This window comes from Aotus nancymaae, unplaced genomic scaffold (assembly GCF_030222135.1).
Source record: "Aotus nancymaae isolate 86718 unplaced genomic scaffold, 86718_ANA_hifiasm-v0.15.2.pri h1tg000008l, whole genome shotgun sequence".
In the NCBI taxonomy this organism is placed as follows: Eukaryota; Metazoa; Chordata; class Mammalia; order Primates; family Aotidae; genus Aotus; species Aotus nancymaae.
In genome coordinates this window covers 58,490,178-58,511,063 of record NW_026988419.1, presented here as the reverse complement: position 1 = coordinate 58,511,063, position 20,886 = coordinate 58,490,178, and the positions used below count along the sequence as shown (strand labels likewise).

The 20,886-nt window shown below is 40.8% G+C and overlaps 2 protein-coding genes across 4 annotated transcripts in view; one reads left to right on the top strand and one right to left on the bottom strand.

The window, feature by feature from the left end:
* Positions 1-8,055, bottom strand: part of PPIG (peptidylprolyl isomerase G) — a 49,960-nt gene extending 41,905 nt beyond the window's left edge. Inside the window, exon 1 of one of the 2 annotated variants that reach the window (XM_064373353.1) lies at positions 7,936-8,055. The gene's annotated coding sequence lies outside the window, so the exon portion shown is untranslated. Of the gene's footprint in view, positions 1-7,530; positions 7,552-7,935 lie in introns of those variants that run through there. The other variant, XM_064373354.1, reaches the window with a different exon arrangement.
* Positions 8,056-16,805: 8,750 nt separating this feature from the next.
* FASTKD1 (FAST kinase domains 1) overlaps positions 16,806-20,886 on the top strand; it is a 41,450-nt gene continuing 37,369 nt past the window's right edge. The window contains exons 1-3 of one of the 2 annotated variants that reach the window (XM_012468570.3): positions 18,329-18,409; positions 18,536-18,697; positions 20,627-20,695. Coding sequence is in view for 1 of the 2 variants with exons in the window: in XM_021668996.2 (XP_021524671.2) it covers positions 18,075-18,409; positions 20,627-20,695 (404 nt within the window). In the remaining variant the exon portion in view is untranslated. Of the gene's footprint in view, positions 18,410-18,535; positions 18,698-20,626; positions 20,696-20,886 lie in introns of both variants that reach the window. The other variant, XM_021668996.2, reaches the window with a different exon arrangement.

Below are 20,886 nucleotides of genomic sequence, written 5' to 3'. Positions count from 1 at the left end.
CTGGGCGTGGTGGCTCACACCTGCAGTCCCAGCACATAGGGAGGCCAAAAAAAAAAAAATTCATGAATTGCCTAAAAATACTAGAATATAATTGAAGTTTTCATAGTAGTAGTTTATGGGTGATTTGTTTGCTGCAAATTTGTTAGTCTGAATGAACGAAATATAAAATCCAGACTTAAATTTTTCTTGAAAGAAAAAAAAATCACTGTATCTGGCACTGTGCCCCATTTCTACACAGCAATCAGCATAGTCTGCTCCCAATAGATGACATATATATGTTCTAGTTTGACCTAATTCTGGCTATTGCTTATTACCTGTTAAAATGTTTTGTCGGGGCCGGGCGAGGTGGCTCATGCCTGTAACCCCGGCACTTTGGGAGGCTGAGGCGGGCAGATCACCTGAGGCTGGAGTTGAAGACCAGCCTGAGCAACACGGAGAAACCTTGTCTCTACTAAAAATACAAAATTAGCCGGGAGGCTGAGGCAGGAGAATCACTTGAACCTGGGAGGCAGAGGTTGCCATGAGCTGAGACTGTGCCATTGCACTCTAGCCTGGGCAACAAGAATTAAACTCTGTCTCAAAAGAAATTTGTCTACTACTTGACCTTATGTACTTACCTCACCTGCTCAACTCCTTCAGAAATTTAAATATAAGATACTAAATCTACTTTTTTTATCATAATAAAAATACATTTTAACAAGATAAGCAATAAAGCTAATAAGCTCACTGAAAAAATTAATCATACAAAATGCAAAAAAATTCTAAAATTTAGCTATAGCTTTTAATACTTTTATTATATTATTATTTCTGTATAGGTGATTACAACATTATTTTTAATATTTATCAATAATATAGTCACTTGTATTTCAATAATAAAGTAATACAATTTAAAATATCAGGAATTGGTATCATTTATAAACATCTGCAACAAATACATTTCATAAAAACTATCAGTAAGAGTTAACCAGTTAACATGTAAAAAAGTTTATTCTTGTAGTTTCATACATAAAATATTTTCCATATTCATCATAAAACAACATGATTAAATAAAAAAAGAGCACAAAAATATAGGCAACTAATTATTAAAATATATTGTAGTGGACATGGCATTTGTACTTAACATACAGTGACTTTACTATATTTAAAAGTTATTTGGAAGTTTCACACATTATGAGGAAGTCAGCATAGCACTGAGTTTCCAATCTAGAAAGAATAGAAAGTAAATTCTTTTTTTGAGACCAAGTCTCACTCCGTCACCCAGGCTGGAGTGCAGTGGCACAATCTCAGCTCACTGCAACTTCTGCCTCCCAGGTTCAAGCAATTCTCCTGCCTCAGCCTCCTGAGTAGCTGGGATTATAGGCGCATGCCACCAAGCCCGGCTAATTTTTGTACTTTTAGTAGAGGCGGGGTTTCACCATGTTGGTCAGGCTGGTCTTGAACTCCTGACCTCAGGTGATCCGCCCGCCTCAGTCTCCCAAGCTGCTGGGATTACAGGTGTGAGCCACAGAGCACAGCCAATTCTTGCTATTTTTTAAAGACAGGGGCTAGCTCTATCGCTCAGGCTGGAGTACAGTGGTGAGATCATAGTTCACCTCAGCCTGGAGTACTGTGGCTCAAGTAATCCTCCCACCTCAGCCTCCCAAGTAGTTGAGACTACAGGTGCAAGCCACTACCTCCAGCTAATTTTTAAAATTTTTTGTAGGTATACTGCCTACTCTGAGTAAATTAATTTTAACTATAAGATGCCAAGCAAGTCTCTGCCCCTTCAGATTCTTATCCCTGATTCCCATGTGTCCTTTAAGACGGCAACTTAGCCAGGTAATTAGGTAGCCAGAGTTCTCTCTGGGAACTTCACTCTGACTCTCTTGAGGTTTAAAGGACCCTCCCTTGTTAAATATTATTTTCTTATAATAAACTTGTTTGTAAACTCCACCAATTTGAAACCTTTTTTTTTTTGAGGCAGAGTCTTGCTTTGTTGCCAGCTTGGAGTACAGCAGCATGATCTTGGCTCACTGCAACCTCTGCCTCCCAGGTTCAAGCTATTCCCCTGCCTCAGCCTCTGAAGCAGCTGGAACTACAGGTGTGCACCACCACACCTGGCTAATTTTTTGTATTTTAGTAAACATGGAGTTTCACCATGTTGGACAGGATGTTCTCAATCTCCTGGCCTCAGGATCCACCCACCTTGGCCTCCCAAAGTGCTGAGATTACAAGCGTGAGCCACTGAGCCCGCTGAGAAATCTTTATCTTCAACACCAAGCACAGTGACATTATCAAACTGAAAGAATGTTAACTAAGGCATGAGCAGAACTAGACTCTATCGTAATCTGGTGTCTATCCAATTATATGTACTTGTTTACTTCTTACATGGGGGTATTGCTTATATATATATATCTGTAGTCAGTAAATTCTCCCAGAGCCTACCACCAGCAATCATCCTCTCTGCCTCCTCCACAACTGAAACAGAACACATTTCCTAAATTATAAGTGTTCCTTAAAAAAAAAAAAAAAAAAAACTCGGCTGGGTACGGTGGTTCATGCCTGTAATACCAGCAATTTGGGAGGCAGATCACCTGAGATCAGGAGAAGATCAGCCTGGCCAAGATGGAGAAACCCTGTCTCTACTAAAAATATAAAAATTAGCCAGGCGTGGTGGAACACGCCTGTATTCTCAGCTACTCAGGAGGCCGAGGCAGGAGAATCGCTTGAACCAAGGAGGCGGAGGTTGTAGTCAGCTGAGATTGCACCATGGAACTCCACCCTGGGCAACAAGAGCAAAACTCCCTCTTAGAAAAAAAAACAAAAAAAAAACAAAACGAGAATCCACTTCAGTTTACCACCAAGAAACAAAGAAGGATTATACTTATCCACTAAATTTGATCAATCAGGAGACAATTGATATACAAGATTTCCACCTCTAAGTGAAATCATGTAAGTTGAATTAATTTAAAACTATAGTAGATCTTTCATATTACTTTCACGGAAAGTAGTTTTAACATTCCTATCAGTCTCTTTAGTCTAATCCTCATGTAATTCACATAGATCAAATGAGAAATGAAAATGCACTCCTTCAGGCTGGGCATGGTGGCTCATGCCTATAATCCCAGCACTTTGGGAGGCCGGAGGCGGGCGGATCATGAGGTCAAGAGACCAAAAGTGAAACCCTGTCTCTACTAAAAACACAAAAACTGGTTGGGTGTGGTAGCACATGCCTGTACTCCTAGTTGCTCGGGAGGCTGAGGCAGGAGAATCGCTTGAACCCGGGGGTGGAGGTTGCGGTGAGCTGAGATCACACCACTGCACTCCAGCCTGGGCGACAGAGCGAGACTCTGTAAAAACAAAAGAAAATGCACTGCTTCAAAAACATTTGAGTACATTTACAAATACCAAGTTGCTAATGAATAAAGTAAAAACAAGCTTAACATTCTGAGGTGTCAGGAAAGTCAATTAGGCTCTTTCATATAGCGTCCCAAACGTTGATGTTTCTGATGGACACAAACCACCCGGATGCAAACCACTGCACTGGTAGCAACATGACTAACAGCGTACAGACACTTCTGAAATTCTTAAATCCTTTAGAAAACTTACAGAGATAACCCACAATGTTGCCTAATGCAGTGTTAAATAAGTATATTATATACTTATTATATATACACGATCTGAGAGACATAAAAATTAATACAACTTAGGTTAGTACCAAACTACAAAAGCAAATACTAACTGGGAAATCTTGGCTAATACTGCTAATGTTTTACTTGGCAATTACCTAAGTTTTTATAATAATAAATTTACTAAAGTCAAAAAAAAAAATTACCCTCACTGCTTTTAGAGCTATATACACAGTTCTAACTCCATTATTCAATCCAGTAATTCCGCCATAAAAAAATAAGGACATTTGGAGTTTCAAGGAACTTTAAGAGATGATCTTGTCCAATCTTCTGATTTTATAGATCAAGAACAAGAGGACAAGAGAGATGAAATGACTGACTCAAGATCACATATGGAAAAAAGCAAAAGTTCTGGTTTAGTACTTTCTACAACTTGACTGTAAAAACTAGTTGACTCACTAAAAATATTCCACATAATGGCTTAATTATACTTTTCACGATATAACCATAATTCAATGGTTTAATTATAAATAAACTTTAAGCTGAAATGTACACAATAATTAACAGCTTAGTATATACACACACACACAAACACAAATATGCTTCATTTTTAAAACAAGGAATCATTCATGTTTTTAAAATAATCATTTTAATATAAAAGATTGATGTTTACATTTATAACTGTTATAAAAATATCAAAAAGTGTGTGATCATTTTAAGCCACCATTCTAAAACAAAGTTCAAAAGTTTTCTTGTCTACTGCTAAAAGTAAAAAAACTCCCAATAACAACAGTCTGTAGTAAATTTCAAGATTTAAGTTTTGTCCTACAGAAATAAAAATACCCTGAGTTCTTATGGAGACCATTTATGCATTAAACCAGGGAAAAATTGCTGACATTTAAGCAACATGAAAATTGAAGTTTAAGGCCAGGCACGGTGGCTCACGCCTGTAATCCCAGCACTTTGGGAGGCTGAGGTGGGCGGATCACGAGGTCAAGAGATGGAGACCATCCTGGCCAACAGGTGAAACCCCATCTTTATTATAAAAAAAAGAGAGAGAGAGAATTGAAGTTTAAGGCTGGGCGCGGTGGCTCACCTGTAATCCCAGCACTTCTGGAGGCTGAGGCAGGCAGATCACCTGAGGTCGGGAGTTCAAGAACAGCCTGACCAACATGGTGAAACCCTGTCTCAAAAAAAAAAAAAAGAATTGAAGTTTAGTGCTAATATTAAAAGCAAAAAGCAGGCTGGCCACGGTGGTTCACACCTGTAATCCCAGCACTTTGGGAGGCCAAGGCAGACAGATCACTTGAGGTCGGGAGTTCAAGACCAGCGTAGCCAACATAGTGAAATCCCATCTCTACTAAAAATACAAAAATTAGCCAGGTGTGGTGGTGGGGCCTATAATTCCAGCTACTCAGGAGGCCGGGGCACGAGAATCGCTTGAACTCAGGAGGTGGAGGTTGCAGTGAGCTGAGATCATGCCACTGCACTCCAGCCTGGGAGACAGAGTAAGACCCTGTCTGAAAAAAATTAAAAAATAAAAATAAATAAAAGCAAAAAGCATGTAACGTGATAATGCAGCAGAAAGACTTGCAACAAACTCTTCAGATCATTTGAATCAATTATCTACCGATTCCTTCATGACATCTTAGTACACTGGGATACTAAAAATAAAAAATGCTATAATTATGTTTAAATATTCTGCATATAAACTAATAAGAAGGAAAAAAGCCAAACTAAAAGGGGCAACTACTATTTAAAGAATTAACCCCAGATAATGTCCTAATAGAAGCACTTTATCTCTCTATTACAAATGGCCACCACTTCATTCATAATAGAGAGATAAAGTGCTTCTATTAAAGCACTTCTAATAAAGTGCTTTTAATTTCTTAAAATTAAGAAATTAATTTTAAGCCAGGCGCAGTGGCTCACGCCTGTAATCGCAGCACTCTGGGAGGCCGAGACGGGCAGATCACAAGGTCAGCAGTTCAAGACCAGCCTGACCAACATGGTGAAACCCCATCTCTACTAAAAAAAGATACAAAAATTAGCCAGGCATGGTGGCACACACCTGTAATCCCAGCTACTTGGGAGGCTGAGGCAGGAGAATTGCCTGAACCCAGGAGGTAGAGGTTGCAGTAAGCCAAGATCGTACCACTGTACCCCAGCCTGGGAGACAGACGGAGACTCCGCCTCAAAAAAAAAAAAATTAATTTTAATTTTTTAAAATTAAAAGCACTTTATCTTAATATAGTGCTGCCTCACAGAAAATCTAATTTAAGGCAAAATATCAAAAATATGTAGAGGCCACCAGTACTGCAAGACCACAATAAGTACGACAATACATCGAGTATATGGTCAAAAATAAATGTAATGAGCACTCTTCACTCATAAAGGAACCACTGAATTAATGAAAGCTAATTACACACACAATTTTACCAAACCTGAGTATTTAATTTTCAAGCCCATAGCTGACGGGAGCTGGAGATCAAAATATCATTTTGCAAGTAGGTATAAAGAAACTGAAGCTCAGAAAGATGATTGAGACAGAAAATCCAAATTTTCTAACCTAGGAAGTTTACATACTTACACACTCCTAACAGCAGGGGAAGACAACCCTGACAACCTGCAGAGAAGACAAAAGCCTTAAGAAGGAAACGCAACCATTCAAATGCGCAGAATCCTACTACAAGACCCTACAGGATCTCAGAGCATCAATAATTGAATCATAAAGAAATAGCCGAGGCGGGTGGATCACCTGAGGTCAGGAGTTCAAGACCAGCCTGGCCAACATGGTGAAACGCCGTCTCTACTAAAAATACCAAAAATTAGCTGGGTGTAGTGGCAGGCGCCTGTAAACTCAGCTACTCAGGAGGCTGAGGAAGGCGGAGGGCCAAGATCGAAGTCTGGGCAACAAGAGCAAAACTCTGTCTCAAAAAGAAAGAAAAGAAAGAAAAGAAAGAAAGAGCGAAACAATGTATGATGAGCTCTGTTTAAGACACAGAACCATGTAATTTGTTACAGAAAGAATTCAGTCCCAATTAAAAAGGAAGGAGGGCTAAAACGAGTAAATTTTCAGGATATATTAAAAAAAACATGAGAGAAGCAGCCATTCTAAATGTCTGTATATTTTCTGGATTTTATGGCACGATTCAAAATTTATAAAGCGTTTAATCCCCTCCCCCCCATCATTGTTACGAATAGCAATTACGGGCCATCCTGTTATCAAATGGGAATACACAAATACAAAAACGTGTGTGTGACCGACACACAAACACACACTTTTTTTTTTTCCTGGTTTTAACTACTGAAAATTAATATGGAACCCCTTAATTTCTAAGACATCTAATTGTTCTTTGGACAACTATGCTAGTACCAAACTACAAAAGCAAATACTTTTGTATTTGTGTTCACTACCGTAAAATTTTGGTTATAGAAGAAAGTGCTATTGTGGGAAGAAATTAAAATCAATGCACAAAATGAGGCTTTTATAACATTTCCAAAACGACTGTGCATATTTCTCGCCAGCAGATCTAGACTTTGCTCATTAAGACTAAACATGAGCCAAATTAGCACACTTCCCCTTTACGCATACAGAGCTCCGAAAAATCATCTCCCAAAGAGTAGTTATCTCCTTCTAAAAGGCCTGCGCAGCTCACAGCTCCTCCAAAACATGGGAGAACTTCACGAGAGCTCAGGTAAGACCCTGGACTTGAGTTTTCGGAGAATGCTTAACAAAGTGGCCTGTGCCACTTAACTGCACGACAGCCACTGTAGTGTGAGAGGAAAAGGTCGAAAGAGGAGGAAAGCTAGTCTTCAATTTAATCCCTGTGATTCAGGCTCTTCACCCGTCACTCTCCAACCCTAGCCCGACAGGACGTCAGGCTGTGTCTTCCCGTTCCCCACCAGCCCCGCCACCTACCCCGCAGCAGTGCTCAGTCTTATGATTTTGAAGCTTTAAAAATCAACCTGGCTTCCTAGAGTTCAGGCCGCAGCCGCTGCCGCCATGTTACAGCTTGTGCGGCAAAATGCGTCAGTAAGGGAGGTGTGCGCCTGAGTAGGGAGGGCGGGGGCTGGCAGAGGAAGGACGGTTCCCAGGCCCCGGGGCTCGACTGCAAGCCTTCTCCTACTGCAACAGCGGCAAAGCCACTGCTGCGGCCTTCAGGGACCTCCTCTGGGCCCAAACAGCCCGATACCTCAGGGGAAAAACAGTTAACACGGCCGGGCCTGCCGCGCCGGCTCCGCCCCTCTCCCCAGGCCCTTCCCGCTTTCGTACCCCGGGAGTACTGAAATGACGCCACCAAAACAAGAGCCTCACGCCACTTACCTGCACCGGTAGAGTTTCCTCTTCTCTGGGTGTGGTCCTTTGAAGCGCTTCAAATCTACCGCCGCCAGAAAAGGCGCTAAAGCCCGCTAACCGCCTCCCTCCCCGACAACTCAGTCCTGGCGTGGAGAGACAGCGTCGCACCGGAAGTGCGTCAGGAGTGGGTTGACGGCATCTGCCAGCGTTCACCTGCTTGCGTCACCACGCCCTCCCGGGACTTCTAGGATTTTGGTCCCTTTTAAATACCTAAGGTTATAAGTAGCGTAATGCTTTGTGGGTAGGTTGACTGGGAACGCTTGTAACAGTTAAAATGCCATATCCTTCGTGACGTCAAGTGCCTCATTTAATAAACATTTATTGATATTACGCCAGGTTATTAGAAAGGAAGGCCTACCTTCATGGAGCTTCCAGTTAAGCTTCCACTTAACGCTAGGATACAAGTTCTAAAAACGCGGTGATGAACAAAGTGTTATTTGAGGAAAGAGGAAGAAATTACAAAGAGCTTTGATGTTCTTTGTTGTTTTACAGATAAAGAAATTGAGGCTCAGGAAAGATAAGTGCTTCCTCCTCAAACACACTGTTTTCTGAATACCAAGACAAATCTTTTGATGCCAAATCCAGTGCCTTCTAAGAAAATATGGCATATATTATTTATTTTAAGGGGCATGAGTCCCCGGATTATGTTAGAAATAAATAACCATTGCTGTTTGGGCGGAGGAGGGGAGGTAGGTAGCGATTCTGGTATGAATGTGGGGTGTGTTTTAAAGGAACTAGCTAACTAGAAAACTTAAATAGTTCCTGTCGTTTAAAAGCAACGTAAGTTATGGTCATCTAAATTTTTCACTCACTTACATCAGGTAAATTAATTATCAACAACAGTTGGGGTGGTGGTGCATCTAAGAGGCTTGACCAGTTTTACATAGCAGTAAAACAGAGGGCATTTCTGCCTCTCCACTCCGGCTCCTTTTAAGTCATTGCCCTTTATAGCAGGAGAGCAGCAGCATATTCATTTTTAGACAGTTCAGAGATTAAATGGAGTTACATTTTGCAGTGGGGCAGGGAGGGGGAGGGGACAATTCTGCAATACCTTAAAACAGGGGTTCCCAACCCCTGGACCACAGACTGGTACTGGTCCATGGCCTGTTAGAAAAGCAGCCACACAGCAGAAGGCAAGGAGCAGGCAAGCAAGCATTACCTCCTGAGAGCCACCTCCTGTGAAATCGGCAGGCCGTGGCGGGTGGATCACCTGAGGTCAGGGGTCCAAAACCAGTCTGGCCAACATGGTGAAACCCCGTCTCTACTAAAATACAAAAATTAACCAGGCATGATGGTGGATGCCTGTAATCCCAGCTACTCGGGAGGCTGAGACAGGAAAATCATTTGAACCCAAGAGACAGTGGTTGCAGTGAGACGAGATCATGCCACTTGTACTCCAGCCTGGCGGCTTATGGAGATTCCATTAAAAAAAAAAAAAAAAATTGTTAGGGCCGGGCGCGGTGGCTCACGCCTGTAATCCCAGCACTTTGGGAGGCCGAGGCGGGTGGATCACGAGGTCAAGAGATCGAGACCATCCTGGTCAACATGGTGAAACCCCGTCTCCACTAAAAATTCAAAAAATTAGCTGGGCATGGTGGCGCGTGCCTGTAATCCCAGCTACTCAGGAGGCTGAGGCAGGAGAATTGCCTGAACCCAGGAGGCGGAGGTTGCGGTGAGCCGAGATCGCACCATTGCACTCCAGCCTGGGTAACAAGAGCGAAACTCCGTCTCAAAAAAAAAAAAAAAAAATTGTTAACAAAAATATTTTTACAATCATCAAAACAGATTTCCCAGTGTGGCTTTAGTCTTTGACTTACTTTGCATGACTTTTTTTCTTTTCTTTTCTCTCTTTCTTTCTTTTTCTTTCTCTCTTTCCTTTCTTTCTTTTCCTTCCTTTCTTCCTTTCATTTGTTCTGACATGGTCTCACTCTTTTGCCCAGGCTGGAGTACAGTGGCTTGATCACTATCAGGCTCAGGTGATCTTCCCACCTCAGCCTCCCAGGCAGCTGGGACTACAGGTGCATGCTACCACACCTGGCTAATTTGTTTTGCATTTCTTTGTAGAGATGAGGTTTCGCCATTTTGCCCAAGCTGGTCTCCAACTCCTGGGCTCAACTCAGCTGCCCACCCCAGCCTCCCAAAGTGCTGGGATGACAAGCATGAGCCACCACATCTGGCCAGCCTTTTTTTAAGGTAAGATTTTAAATTAAAATTTAGCATACATTCGTAAATCATAAATAAGCTTAATACATTTATTTACAAAGTGAACATCTAACCTCTACTATCTCGCTGCTGGGTATATACCCCCAAAGAAAGGAAATCAGCATTATCAAAGAGACATGTAGATATCTCTTTTACTTGTTGCAGCACTGTTTACAACAGCCAAGATTTGGAAGCAACCTAAGTGTCCATCAGCAGATTAATGGATAAATAAATGTGGTATAGGCCAGGTGCAGTGGCTCACGCCTGTAATCCTAGCACATCTGGAGGCCAAGGCGGGTGGATCACGAAGTCAGGAGTTCCAGACCAGCCTGGCAAGATGGTGAAACCCCACCTCTACTAAAAAACATATTAAAAAATTACCTGGGTGTGGTGGCGGGCACTTGTAATCCCAGCTACTCGGGAGGCTGAGGCAGGAGAATCGCTTGAACCTGAGCAGCAGAGATTGCAGTGAGCCGAGATTGTGACACTGCACTCCAGCCTGGCCACAGAGTGAGACTGTCTCAAAACAGCAACAACAACAAAAGGAAACAAGAACATTGTACAAACCATAAAAATGAGCAAACAGGCCAGGTGTGGTGGCTCATGCCTGTAATCCAAGCACTTTGAAGGCCAACGTGGGTGGATCACCTGAGGTCAGGAGTTCAAGACCAGCCTGACCAACATGGTGAAACCCCGTCTTAAAAAAAAAAATGACCAAACATCCATTTATTCTTGCTAATATGAATAGCTGCTGTTTCTTTATCAATTACAGCTTTAACCTCACTTCATTCTTCCTGCCTTCTAGATCAAGATTATTAAAATAGAATTACCCTTGCTTACTCACAGCATCCAATGTAGAGAAACCACTTTAAAACTCTCGAAAAATCACTTAACATATGCTAAATACTTTTTTTTTTTTTTTTGAGACAAGAGTCAGCTCTGTTGCCCAGGCTGGAGTGCAGTGGTACAATCTTGGCAATTGCAACCTCCGCCTCCTAGATTCAAGTGGTCCTCCCACCTCAGCCTCCCAAGTAGCTGGGATTACAAGCATGTGCCACCATGCCTGGCTAATTTTTGTATTTTTAGTAGAGAAAGGGTTTCACTATGTTGGCCAGGGTAGTCTTGAGCTCTTGACCTCAAGTGATCCACCTGTCTTGGTCTTCCAAAGTGCTGGGATTACAGGTGTAAGCCACTGTGCCTGGCCAAGACTAAATACTATTATGATCTCTTTCTAACACCTTCTTATGGAGACACCTCTTAGGGTATAGTTTACTTCATTGCAACCAGTCAATAAACACAACTTTGTTTAATTATATGTGTGTTTCTGGTGGTTTTTGACTGGAAGGCAATGACATAAATCATGCTGTTTCATTTCTATGTTTTTCTCACATTTGTTTAAAAACCCCTTCTATACTGTGCATTCAGATTACCTTCATCTCAGATCTATTATCAGTTGATCCAAGCAACCCGAATCAGTGCTGTACAAAATTATTGTCTGGGATTAGTGGTAGTCAAGGGTATTGGAGGACAAGAAGGGGTGAGGGAGACATGGGGAATTACTGCTAATGGTTACAGGGTTTCTTTTTGGAGTTATGAAAATGTTCTAAGATATTAGCGATAGTTTTTCAACTCTGTGACTATACTAAAACGCCCTTGAATAGTATACTTTAAATGGATGAAATTTATGGAATGTAAATTAAATCTCAGTAAAGCTGTTTTAAAAAAAAGTGTGGGCTGCCAGCTGTCAGGAAGTGAGCATCCAGAAGCTAGACGTGTCCACTGGGAGTGACTTGGTGCTCCCCTATTGCACTTGCTGCATTGGCAGCATTTGTTGCAGGCATGGGGTTGGGGGCAGGCGGTTGTCTGAGCATGGAGGCATGGACCACTGGACAGACTGACAGATGATGGTGGACTCCCACAGGCTCTGCCAATCATGCAGCCGCTGCCACAGAGCCCAAGTCTGTCGGTGTTCTGGCCATGACGTTCAAGGTTTTTTTCCTTTTTGCAGGGGTTTATGGTTAATATTCCTGTGGGGTTAAATTTTTCCTGTAGATTACTTCTTCAAAGTCTGATATTAATGTCCCCTGAAGACACTGCCTTTCAGCAACCATTGTTGCAGGGGTCAGGCTTCACCTGGTGTTGGTAATTTATGTCTTCATAGTGTGGAAAGAGGGCTTACCTCACTGGTGGGAAAACAAAACTGAATAGAGCAGCTTTTCCTTTGGAGCTGCAAACGTTGGGGGTAGGCAAGTACATAGGGAACTTTTTTTGGGGCGTCTCTTGTTTATATTAAGTGTTCTTTACACCCCACCCCCGAAGGGTTGATGGAGGGACAACTAAGTATTTACCACAGCTGAGATTTTTTAAATTTTTTGTTATATAGAGATGGGGTTTCACCATGTTGGCCAGGCTGGTCTTGAACTCCTGACCTCGTGATCCACCCATCTCAGCCTCCCAAAGTGCTAGGATTACAGGTGTGAGCCACCGCACCTGGACCACAGCTGAGATTTTAGAAAAAAATGGGGGGTGGGGAGGGCGGACATTTTTAAATCATCTGTTATGTGCCAAGTGCTTTTTGTTATGACATATTTTTGACTCAGGATCATGTTTGACTGATGTAATTTTTTTTTTTTAGAGCTCCCACGCTGTTATGGGAGGGGATATAAAGAAGGAATCCTAGGTTTTTTTTTTTTTTTGAGACAAAGTCTCACTGTGTTGCCCAGGCTGGAGTGCAGTGGCGCAATCTCAGCTCACTGCAATCTCTGCCTCCCAGGTTCAAGTGATTCTCCTGCCTCAGCCTCCCGAGTAGCTGGGATTACAGGCATGTGCCACCACATTGACTAATTTTTTTTTGGTATTTTTTAGTAGAGACGGGATTTCACCATGTTGGCCAGGCTGGTTGCGAACTCCTGAGCCTTGGCCTACCAAATTGCTAGGATTACAGGCATGAACCACCGTGCCTGACCTGGCTGATGTAGATATTAATGCCAATATTAAAAGCTAAGATGAAAGTAGCACAAATTAATAGGAGTTGAATTTATTTCATATTAAAATGTATTATGGTGTAATTTTTATTGCTTGGCTACAGCGACAATTTTCAGGGTGCACCCTCCTTGGTGCTACTCACAGAGATGTGGATGTGCTGTTGCTGCTTTCTAACTCTGCCTACTTTGTGGCCTCTTAGGATGATGAAGTTGATAAAGTAAACCAATATCATGGCTAAATCTAGAAGACCTGGAAAACATAGGAATAGCTCCTGAACCTATTTGCACTACAGATATAAAGAAGAAAGTGGCTATTTCCACACTCTGGGGGCTATAATTTGCAATCCAGAGATGATGGAAAAAAATACCCTTTGGTGCATTGCAGAGATGCTACAAATCACCAAGCAAGCCATGGGATTGGATGTACCTATAACTGAGAAAAAAACTTGAGAGGAAGAGCAATAAAACTTGCGAGGGCATCATTGGTATCAGATCTCAAAACCACAGCTTTTGGTTGAGAGAAACCATTTTTTCTTTTTTTTGAGGTGGAGTCTTGCTCTGTCGCCCAGGCTGGAGTGCAATGGTGTGATCTCTGCTCTCTACAACCTCCGCCTCCTGGGTTCGAGCAATTCTCCTGCCTTGGCCTACAGAGTAGTTGGGATTACAGGCATGTGCCTCCATGCCTGGCTAATTTTTTGTATTTTTAGGAGACATGGGATTTCACCATATTGGCCAGGCTGGTCTTGAACTGCTGACCTCGTGATCTGCCTGCCTCAGTCTCCCAAAGTGCTGATTACAGGTGTGAGCCACTGTTCCCGGCCGAGGGAAACAATTTTTTTATGAGTAAATGTTCATCTCCAAACCAAAAAGTGAAGCAGACAAAATCACCCAATATAAATATTGACAACCTATGAAAGCTAGGAAATTTTACAAGACTTGAAATGAAAGTTAACTTTTTTTTTTAAGACCCAACTATCAGAAACCATGTCTGTGTCTTAGCAGGCTAGTGAGAAAGGAAGTCAAATGACCAATCAAGTTTCCAATGAAGAAATCCAATCAGGCCAGGAGTGGTGGCTCACACCTGTAATCTCACACTTTGGGAGGCCAAGGCAGGGGGATCACCTGAGGTCAGGAGTTTGAGACCAGCCTGGCCAACGTGGTGAAACCTCATCTCTACTTAAAATACAAAAATTAGCCGGGCATGGTGGCATGTGCCTGTAGTCCCAGCTACTCAGGAGGCTGAGGCAGGAGAATTGCTTGAACCCAGGAGGTGGAGGTTGCAGTGTGCCAAGATTGAGCCACTGCACTCCAGCCTGGGTAACAGACCAAGATTCCATCTAGAACAAAAACAAAAACAACAACAACGACAAAAAAAAAACTAGTTTTGATGGCTTAACAATCCCCTATGTCTTCATGGTTAATTGAAGGTTACTGACACTAGACAAAAAATGTATTCTCATTTGACTCTAATTTTTCCTTTATTCTACTTGAACAAATTTAAAATATTCTGCTGCCTATATGCCCCCAAATCTAGAAGTATTAAGACTAGTCAGTCATAAAGTAAACCTGATATATTAGATATATGCCAGCACCTATTCAATTTTATTTTGCTCTGTTTTCAGAAATGTCAGAATAAATATATATTGGTTACTGAAAATTCTAGAAGGAAGTCTTCAAGTTTTAATTTTTTTCCAGGGGAAGGCATTCCTCAGCATCTTGCATACACTGTCACAACTATTGAAATTTTAGGCCAGGTAAAGTGGCTCATGCCTGTAATCCTAAGCACTTCAGAAGGCTGAGGTGGGTAGATGGCTTGAGCCTAGAAGTTCGAGACCATCCTGGACAACATGGGGAAACCCTGTCTCTACCCAAACTACAAAATCTTAGCCAAGCATGAGGACTTACACCTGTAGTCTCAGCTACTTGGGAGGCTGCGGCAGAAAAATCACTTATACCCAAGAGGCAGAGGTTCTAGTGAGCTGAGATTGTACCACTGCACTCTGTTCTGGGAGACAGAGTGAGACCCTGTCTCAAAAAAGAAAAGAAACAAAAACTGTGCTGAAATTGGTTTTATGACAAGAACCCTGACCACATAAACCCAGAGCCTCCTCTGTAACCCACACAATAAGAAATTTGCACAGCGTGTTCCAACAAGTATCAGTTTGTCTGGTACCTTTAGAGCCTTACTTTGTTGAAGCGATTCTCAGCTGAACATTACGTCTCTTGTAAATTTGGTAAGCATTCCACTTTGGTTATTTATTAGTGGTTTTTTTTTTTTTTTTTTGAAGTGTCAAATCTTGTGACTATTCAAGTACCATGGTAATTTTTTTAAAATATGGTCTGAAAACTCGTACCTATCCACGACATAAGTGCAGAAATTGAGAGTAAGAGTTTGCATACTTTCAAAGCTACTCGACAGTTATTTCATATATGCTAAAAATAATAAAAATCTTTACGTGCCTTTTCCATGTTTACATTTTTAAATTTCATTTTCCTAAACATATTTTTGTGTGTATTATAAAAGTAGTAGTCCTCCAAGGACTAGGAGAAAAACCTCACATAGTAGAGAATCACCTAAACGACCTATATCTTCTTCAACATCTTAAGCCATGTACTACGCTAGAGCGTCCCGGAATGAGGAACTACAATGCCCAGAAGTCCCCCAAAATACGTGGGCGACGTCTATTTCACCCACATCGCCGCGGCGCCCCCTGGGATATGTGGTGCGTGACTTCCGCAGTGCACGCTGCCCTCACCGGACATTTTTTCCTGGTTTAGGGGCAAGCTCTACGGTAGGAAAGGTGATGTCTCTCGAGGAAAGGCAGTAAAACCCTGGGTTATGAGGGTTGGGCGAGACAACCAAGCTTGTTGCGTTCCATGTTGGGACAAGGAATAATCTTGACTTCTGAGCTTTCATAACCCCAGGATCCTCCAGAAAAGTTACGGCGCGCTGAGGGAAAACCTTGCTGGCAAGTCGGGACTGGGTCGCGGCGGCGGTTTTTCTTTTCTCACCCAACAGGTTTTTGAACTGAGGACATAGGGTTCGGTTGAGATACAGAGGCTCCCTTCCGGATACTGGGTTCTCTGAAGTGCCTATGATCTAGGGCAGGGCAGAGACCACATTCATTCACTCATTTGTTCAGCTCTCCTGTACGTCCGGCACAGAGGATACTCCCCTTAAGAGTCCCAAGGTCCCTCCTGTAGTTAAGTTCCTTCCCCAAGGTCATTCAGATGGGACAAAGCTTGGGACTCGACACCTTTCTTTGCTAACCATTGAGCTGCTTCCACTTTGAGCAGCTCAGTGGATGGGTAGTATCTTGAGGATACCTTTGATTGTGCAGGATTTTCTTGTGCGGGTGTGTGACCCAGGTCAGCCTGGGTCAGGATGCTGTACTGCTTGCTACAAAATAGCCTGTACTGTCGCGTCGTTTTTTCTTGTGACCAGAGTTTGGCATAGCCATAGAGAGGGTTCTCAAGCGGACTTTTAGTGATACAGTGTTGATTTGTTGGTGTAATGAGGCTGTTCAAGTGGAAAGAACTGGGTTGTAGTCCCAGCTTCACTAGTACTAGAACAACTTTTAAAACCTTTTGAACCTTATTTTTCCTTATCTGTAAAATGGAAATAATATCTACCTGGAAGGTTAGTTGAGGGAATTTAATGAGATAATGTGTTTCAAACGTTCTTTGTAAATGGTAACATGTTGCAGAAGTATTGGATTATATGACTTTGGTCCTCGCTTTTCTTTTCTTTTTTTTCTTTTTTTTGAGACAGAGCCTCGCTTTGTCGCCCAGGCTGGAGTGCAGTGGCGCGATCTTGGCTCACTGCAACCTCCGCCTCCTGGGTTCAAGCGATTCTTCTCTCTCAGCCTCCTGAGTAGCTGGGATTACAGGCGTGCGCCACCACGCCCCGCTAATTTTTTTTTGTATTTTAGTAGAGATGGGGTTTCACCATGTTGGTCAGGCTGGTCTCAAACTTCTGGCCTTGTGATCCGCCCGCCTCGGCCTTCCAAAGTGCTGGGAGTACAGGCGTGAGCCACTGCGCCCGGCCTAGTCCTCACTTTTCTAACTATTGCTTCTCAATTATAAATGTAAACATTAATAGCACATTTTTAAAACAAATGATTCTTTTTCATAATTATCCTTAGTTCTTATATTGTTTCAGCATGGCTTGAAACGTTATTTAATTTCTTAGTATTTCTTGATTGGTGCTTTAATTGTCTTGTTTATTGGTTAAAACCTATCCAAGGTCTGTAATAATTAAATTGTATGACTTCTTTTATTTATTTATTTTTAATTTTTTTTTTCTTCGGGAAGGAATTATTTGAGCTCTTTAAGGGCACAAGAAAAAGAAGCAAGAAATTATCCTGAAAGCAAATGAACCAGAGATCATACATCTGAAAACTTAAAAAAATATATAGCTCTGAATTAATGCCTACACTTTTTAGAAACTTTAAAGGTGATTATTTTAAACAATTTTCCTGTTTTTCAAAACGACAGCTCAAGTTTGTGGGCTTTTTTTTTTTTCCTTTTGTGATAAATTTGAAAACTTTATGTGAATGTGAAACTTAAAACACTTTTAAAATGGGATGCAGAAAGAAGCCCCAAATTCTGCTATCTGGTTTAAACTAAGAAAAAGTATTTAGTTAATGCAGATAAAACGTATTACTTTAATTTGAATTTTGGAATTATTTTGATATTAATGATATAAGCATAACAATGCAAACTAATTCTTTTATAGAAGCTGTACATTGGAATGGGTTTACAGTCCTTGTAATGCAAGCAAAATGCATGAAGGAAAAACAGTTCTCTGTATCCTTGCTTATTGTACTTGAGACTATTGCAGATGGTTTTGTTTACCTAAGAAAATTTGTGATATAAATGAAAAAAACACCTGTTTTCCTAGACTGATTGGTTACAAACATGCTTCGTCTAAGAGGTATTTGTCCATTCTCCTGGAGAGTGTTTCAGTTTCGACCCATCAGTTTTGAACCACTAATTATTCAGATGAATAAGTGTACAGATGAGGAGCAAATATTTGATTTTATTGAAAGAAACAAAGCCATACTTTCAGAACAGCAAGTGGGATGTGCATTTAATATGCTTTGGAAGCTTCAAAAGCAGAAGACCAGCCTGGTAAAAAATGTGGAGTATGTCAGAGACCATCCTCAATTTCTTACTCTTCATAATTTGGCTATGAATAAATTCAAATTAATGAATGACAATACCCTGGTGAATGTGTTATACATCACACAACAGTAAGTAATTTACTCTTATATTTTATAGAAATGATTATATAGTTTATATTTTAATTTTCTAAAAGTCTCTTTAAAATGAAAAATAATTTTTTCCAGTATTTTTCCTGATAATCTAATATTTTATAGATGTTTGGATGATATTCTTTGATACCTATTAGTTTTATTACATTTGTAAAAATCAGAATGTAACCAATCATGAAAGAGGAAATGATTAACTTCGGATATTTGAAACTGGATTATTGTGGAATTTTGTAAAAATCTGGTTGGCTGCACATGAGGATATAGTAGGTAAGCAGTTAGATTTAAGATTAACTGGCCAGGCATGGTGGCTCATACTTGTAATCCCAGTACTTTGGGAGGCTGAGGTGGGTGGATCACCTGAGGTCAGGAGTTCAAGACCAGCCTGGCCAACATTGTAAAACCCCATCTCTACTAAAAATATAAAAATTAGCTGGGCGTGATGGTGGGCATCCTGTAATCCCAGCTACTCGGGAGGCTGAGGCAGGAGAATCTCTTGAATCCAGGAGATGGAGGTTGCAGTGAACCGAAATCATGCCATAATACTCCAGTCTGAGCAACAGAGGGACACTCTGTCTTAAAAAAATATCCAAGTCACGGCACCAAAAAAAAAAAAAAAAAGATTAATGCCTAATAATAATCAGCAGTTAGTAAATTGTAAAATTGTAATAACCTATTTGCAATTTGGTTCTTGTAATTAAATGGGTGGCATATATGTTTTCTAGGGGCTATTAGTATAATAGGTTGTTTCTCAATAATATCTCTTTAAAAAAAGGAAAAGGAAATAAAATGATTTTATAGATTCATTTATATTTGATAACAATGTTGTACAAATTATGTGAATTGTTGATAGGTGTTACATAAAAAAGGGCTTCCTTGGTGTCAAAGGAAAAACTGAAAGATAAAGTTAAATGTTAAGAAATATTACATTCCAGTTGTGGGATTTATGAAGGAAAAAAATGATGAGGAAAAAAGAAATATGTTGTTTGCAAGGAAATCCAGCCTTCAAAATAACTGGGTTCCCTAAATGAAGGATTCAACAGTTGTACAAGGATGAAAAACATACAAAAGTTATAACTAATCTGTTTATCAGTTTTATTGGTGAAAAACAGCAGTTTTCTCATATGATGACCCAACCATTGGGAGTTATTTAAATGGCTCTAAACATCAGCATTACATAAATTAGAGATATAAATTGTTTTTATTAGAGAATTAGCATTTATAGGAGAGGGGCTTAAAGCTTATATTGGGGATTGGTGTTAAACTAAAAAAGGATGATTCCATGTTGGGTTTTTTTTTGTTTTTGTTTTTTCTTTTTTTTTTTTTTTTTTTAATATAGAGATGGGGTTTCACCTCATTGGTCAGGGTGGTTTCGAACTCCTGACCTTAGGTGATCCACTCACTTCGGCCTCCCAAAGTGCTAGGATTACAGGCGTGAGCCACCACTCCCAGCCTGATTCCATGTTTTTTGGTGGTCTTTCCCTGGTTACAAAGTTTTTTTTCCCTGTGGTACTTGAAGGATATGCTTAAATCTTTATGAATAAGGTGATTGGTGACTATTGGCTGTTTAATTTTATTTATTTATTTTATTTATTTATCTGTGAGATGGTGTCTCACTCTGCCACCCAGGCTGGAGTACAGTGCAATCTTGGCCCACTGCAACCTCTACCTCTGGGTTTCAAGCGATTCTACTGCCTCAGCCTCCTGAGTAGCTGGAATTACAGGCACATGCCATCACACCCAGCTAATTTTTGTATATTTAGTAGGGATGGGGTTTTACCATGTTGCCCAGGCTGGTCTCGAACTCCTGACCTCAAGTGTTCATCCGCCTCAGCCTCTCAAAGTGCTGGGATTACAGGTGTGAGCCACCACACCTGGCCACAGATATTTAAATCAAAACAAAGTAAGACATATTATAGGTACTTTTAACATAAATATATTGTTGAACATTATCATTGGTCAGTGGCATGCATATTGAAATGAGCAGATAAAAGGGTGAGAGGGATAAAGTATAGATGTTTATTAGATGTTTATCAAGAAATCAGAATACTGAAATAAAAGTGGACCAGAAATAAGGACTGCTCGTATAAGAGGAAGATAACTTGAAGTTCACTTTTGCATTATAATTCTTACTGCGTATGTTTTTGATGATTTTAAAATAATTATATATAGAGGATTCTTTCTTTCTTTTTTATTAAGGTTTGCTGGTGAGGCCTTCGACCCGCTAGTTGAAGCACTAGTTACAGAATCATGGAGAAGGCTAGAAAGGCAAGTACTCTGGGTGCATCTTGAAGGTCAGGGTTATCCTTTTCAGGGTTAACACAGTGAAATCTTGAAGGAAAAGAACAGGAGCTGATTGCCTGTCAAGCTTCATTGTAAAAAATATATTTAAACTCAGTTTAGTTTGAAACTTTTTGATTGTGTAATGTATATTCTTTTCTTTTTTCTTTCTCTTTCTC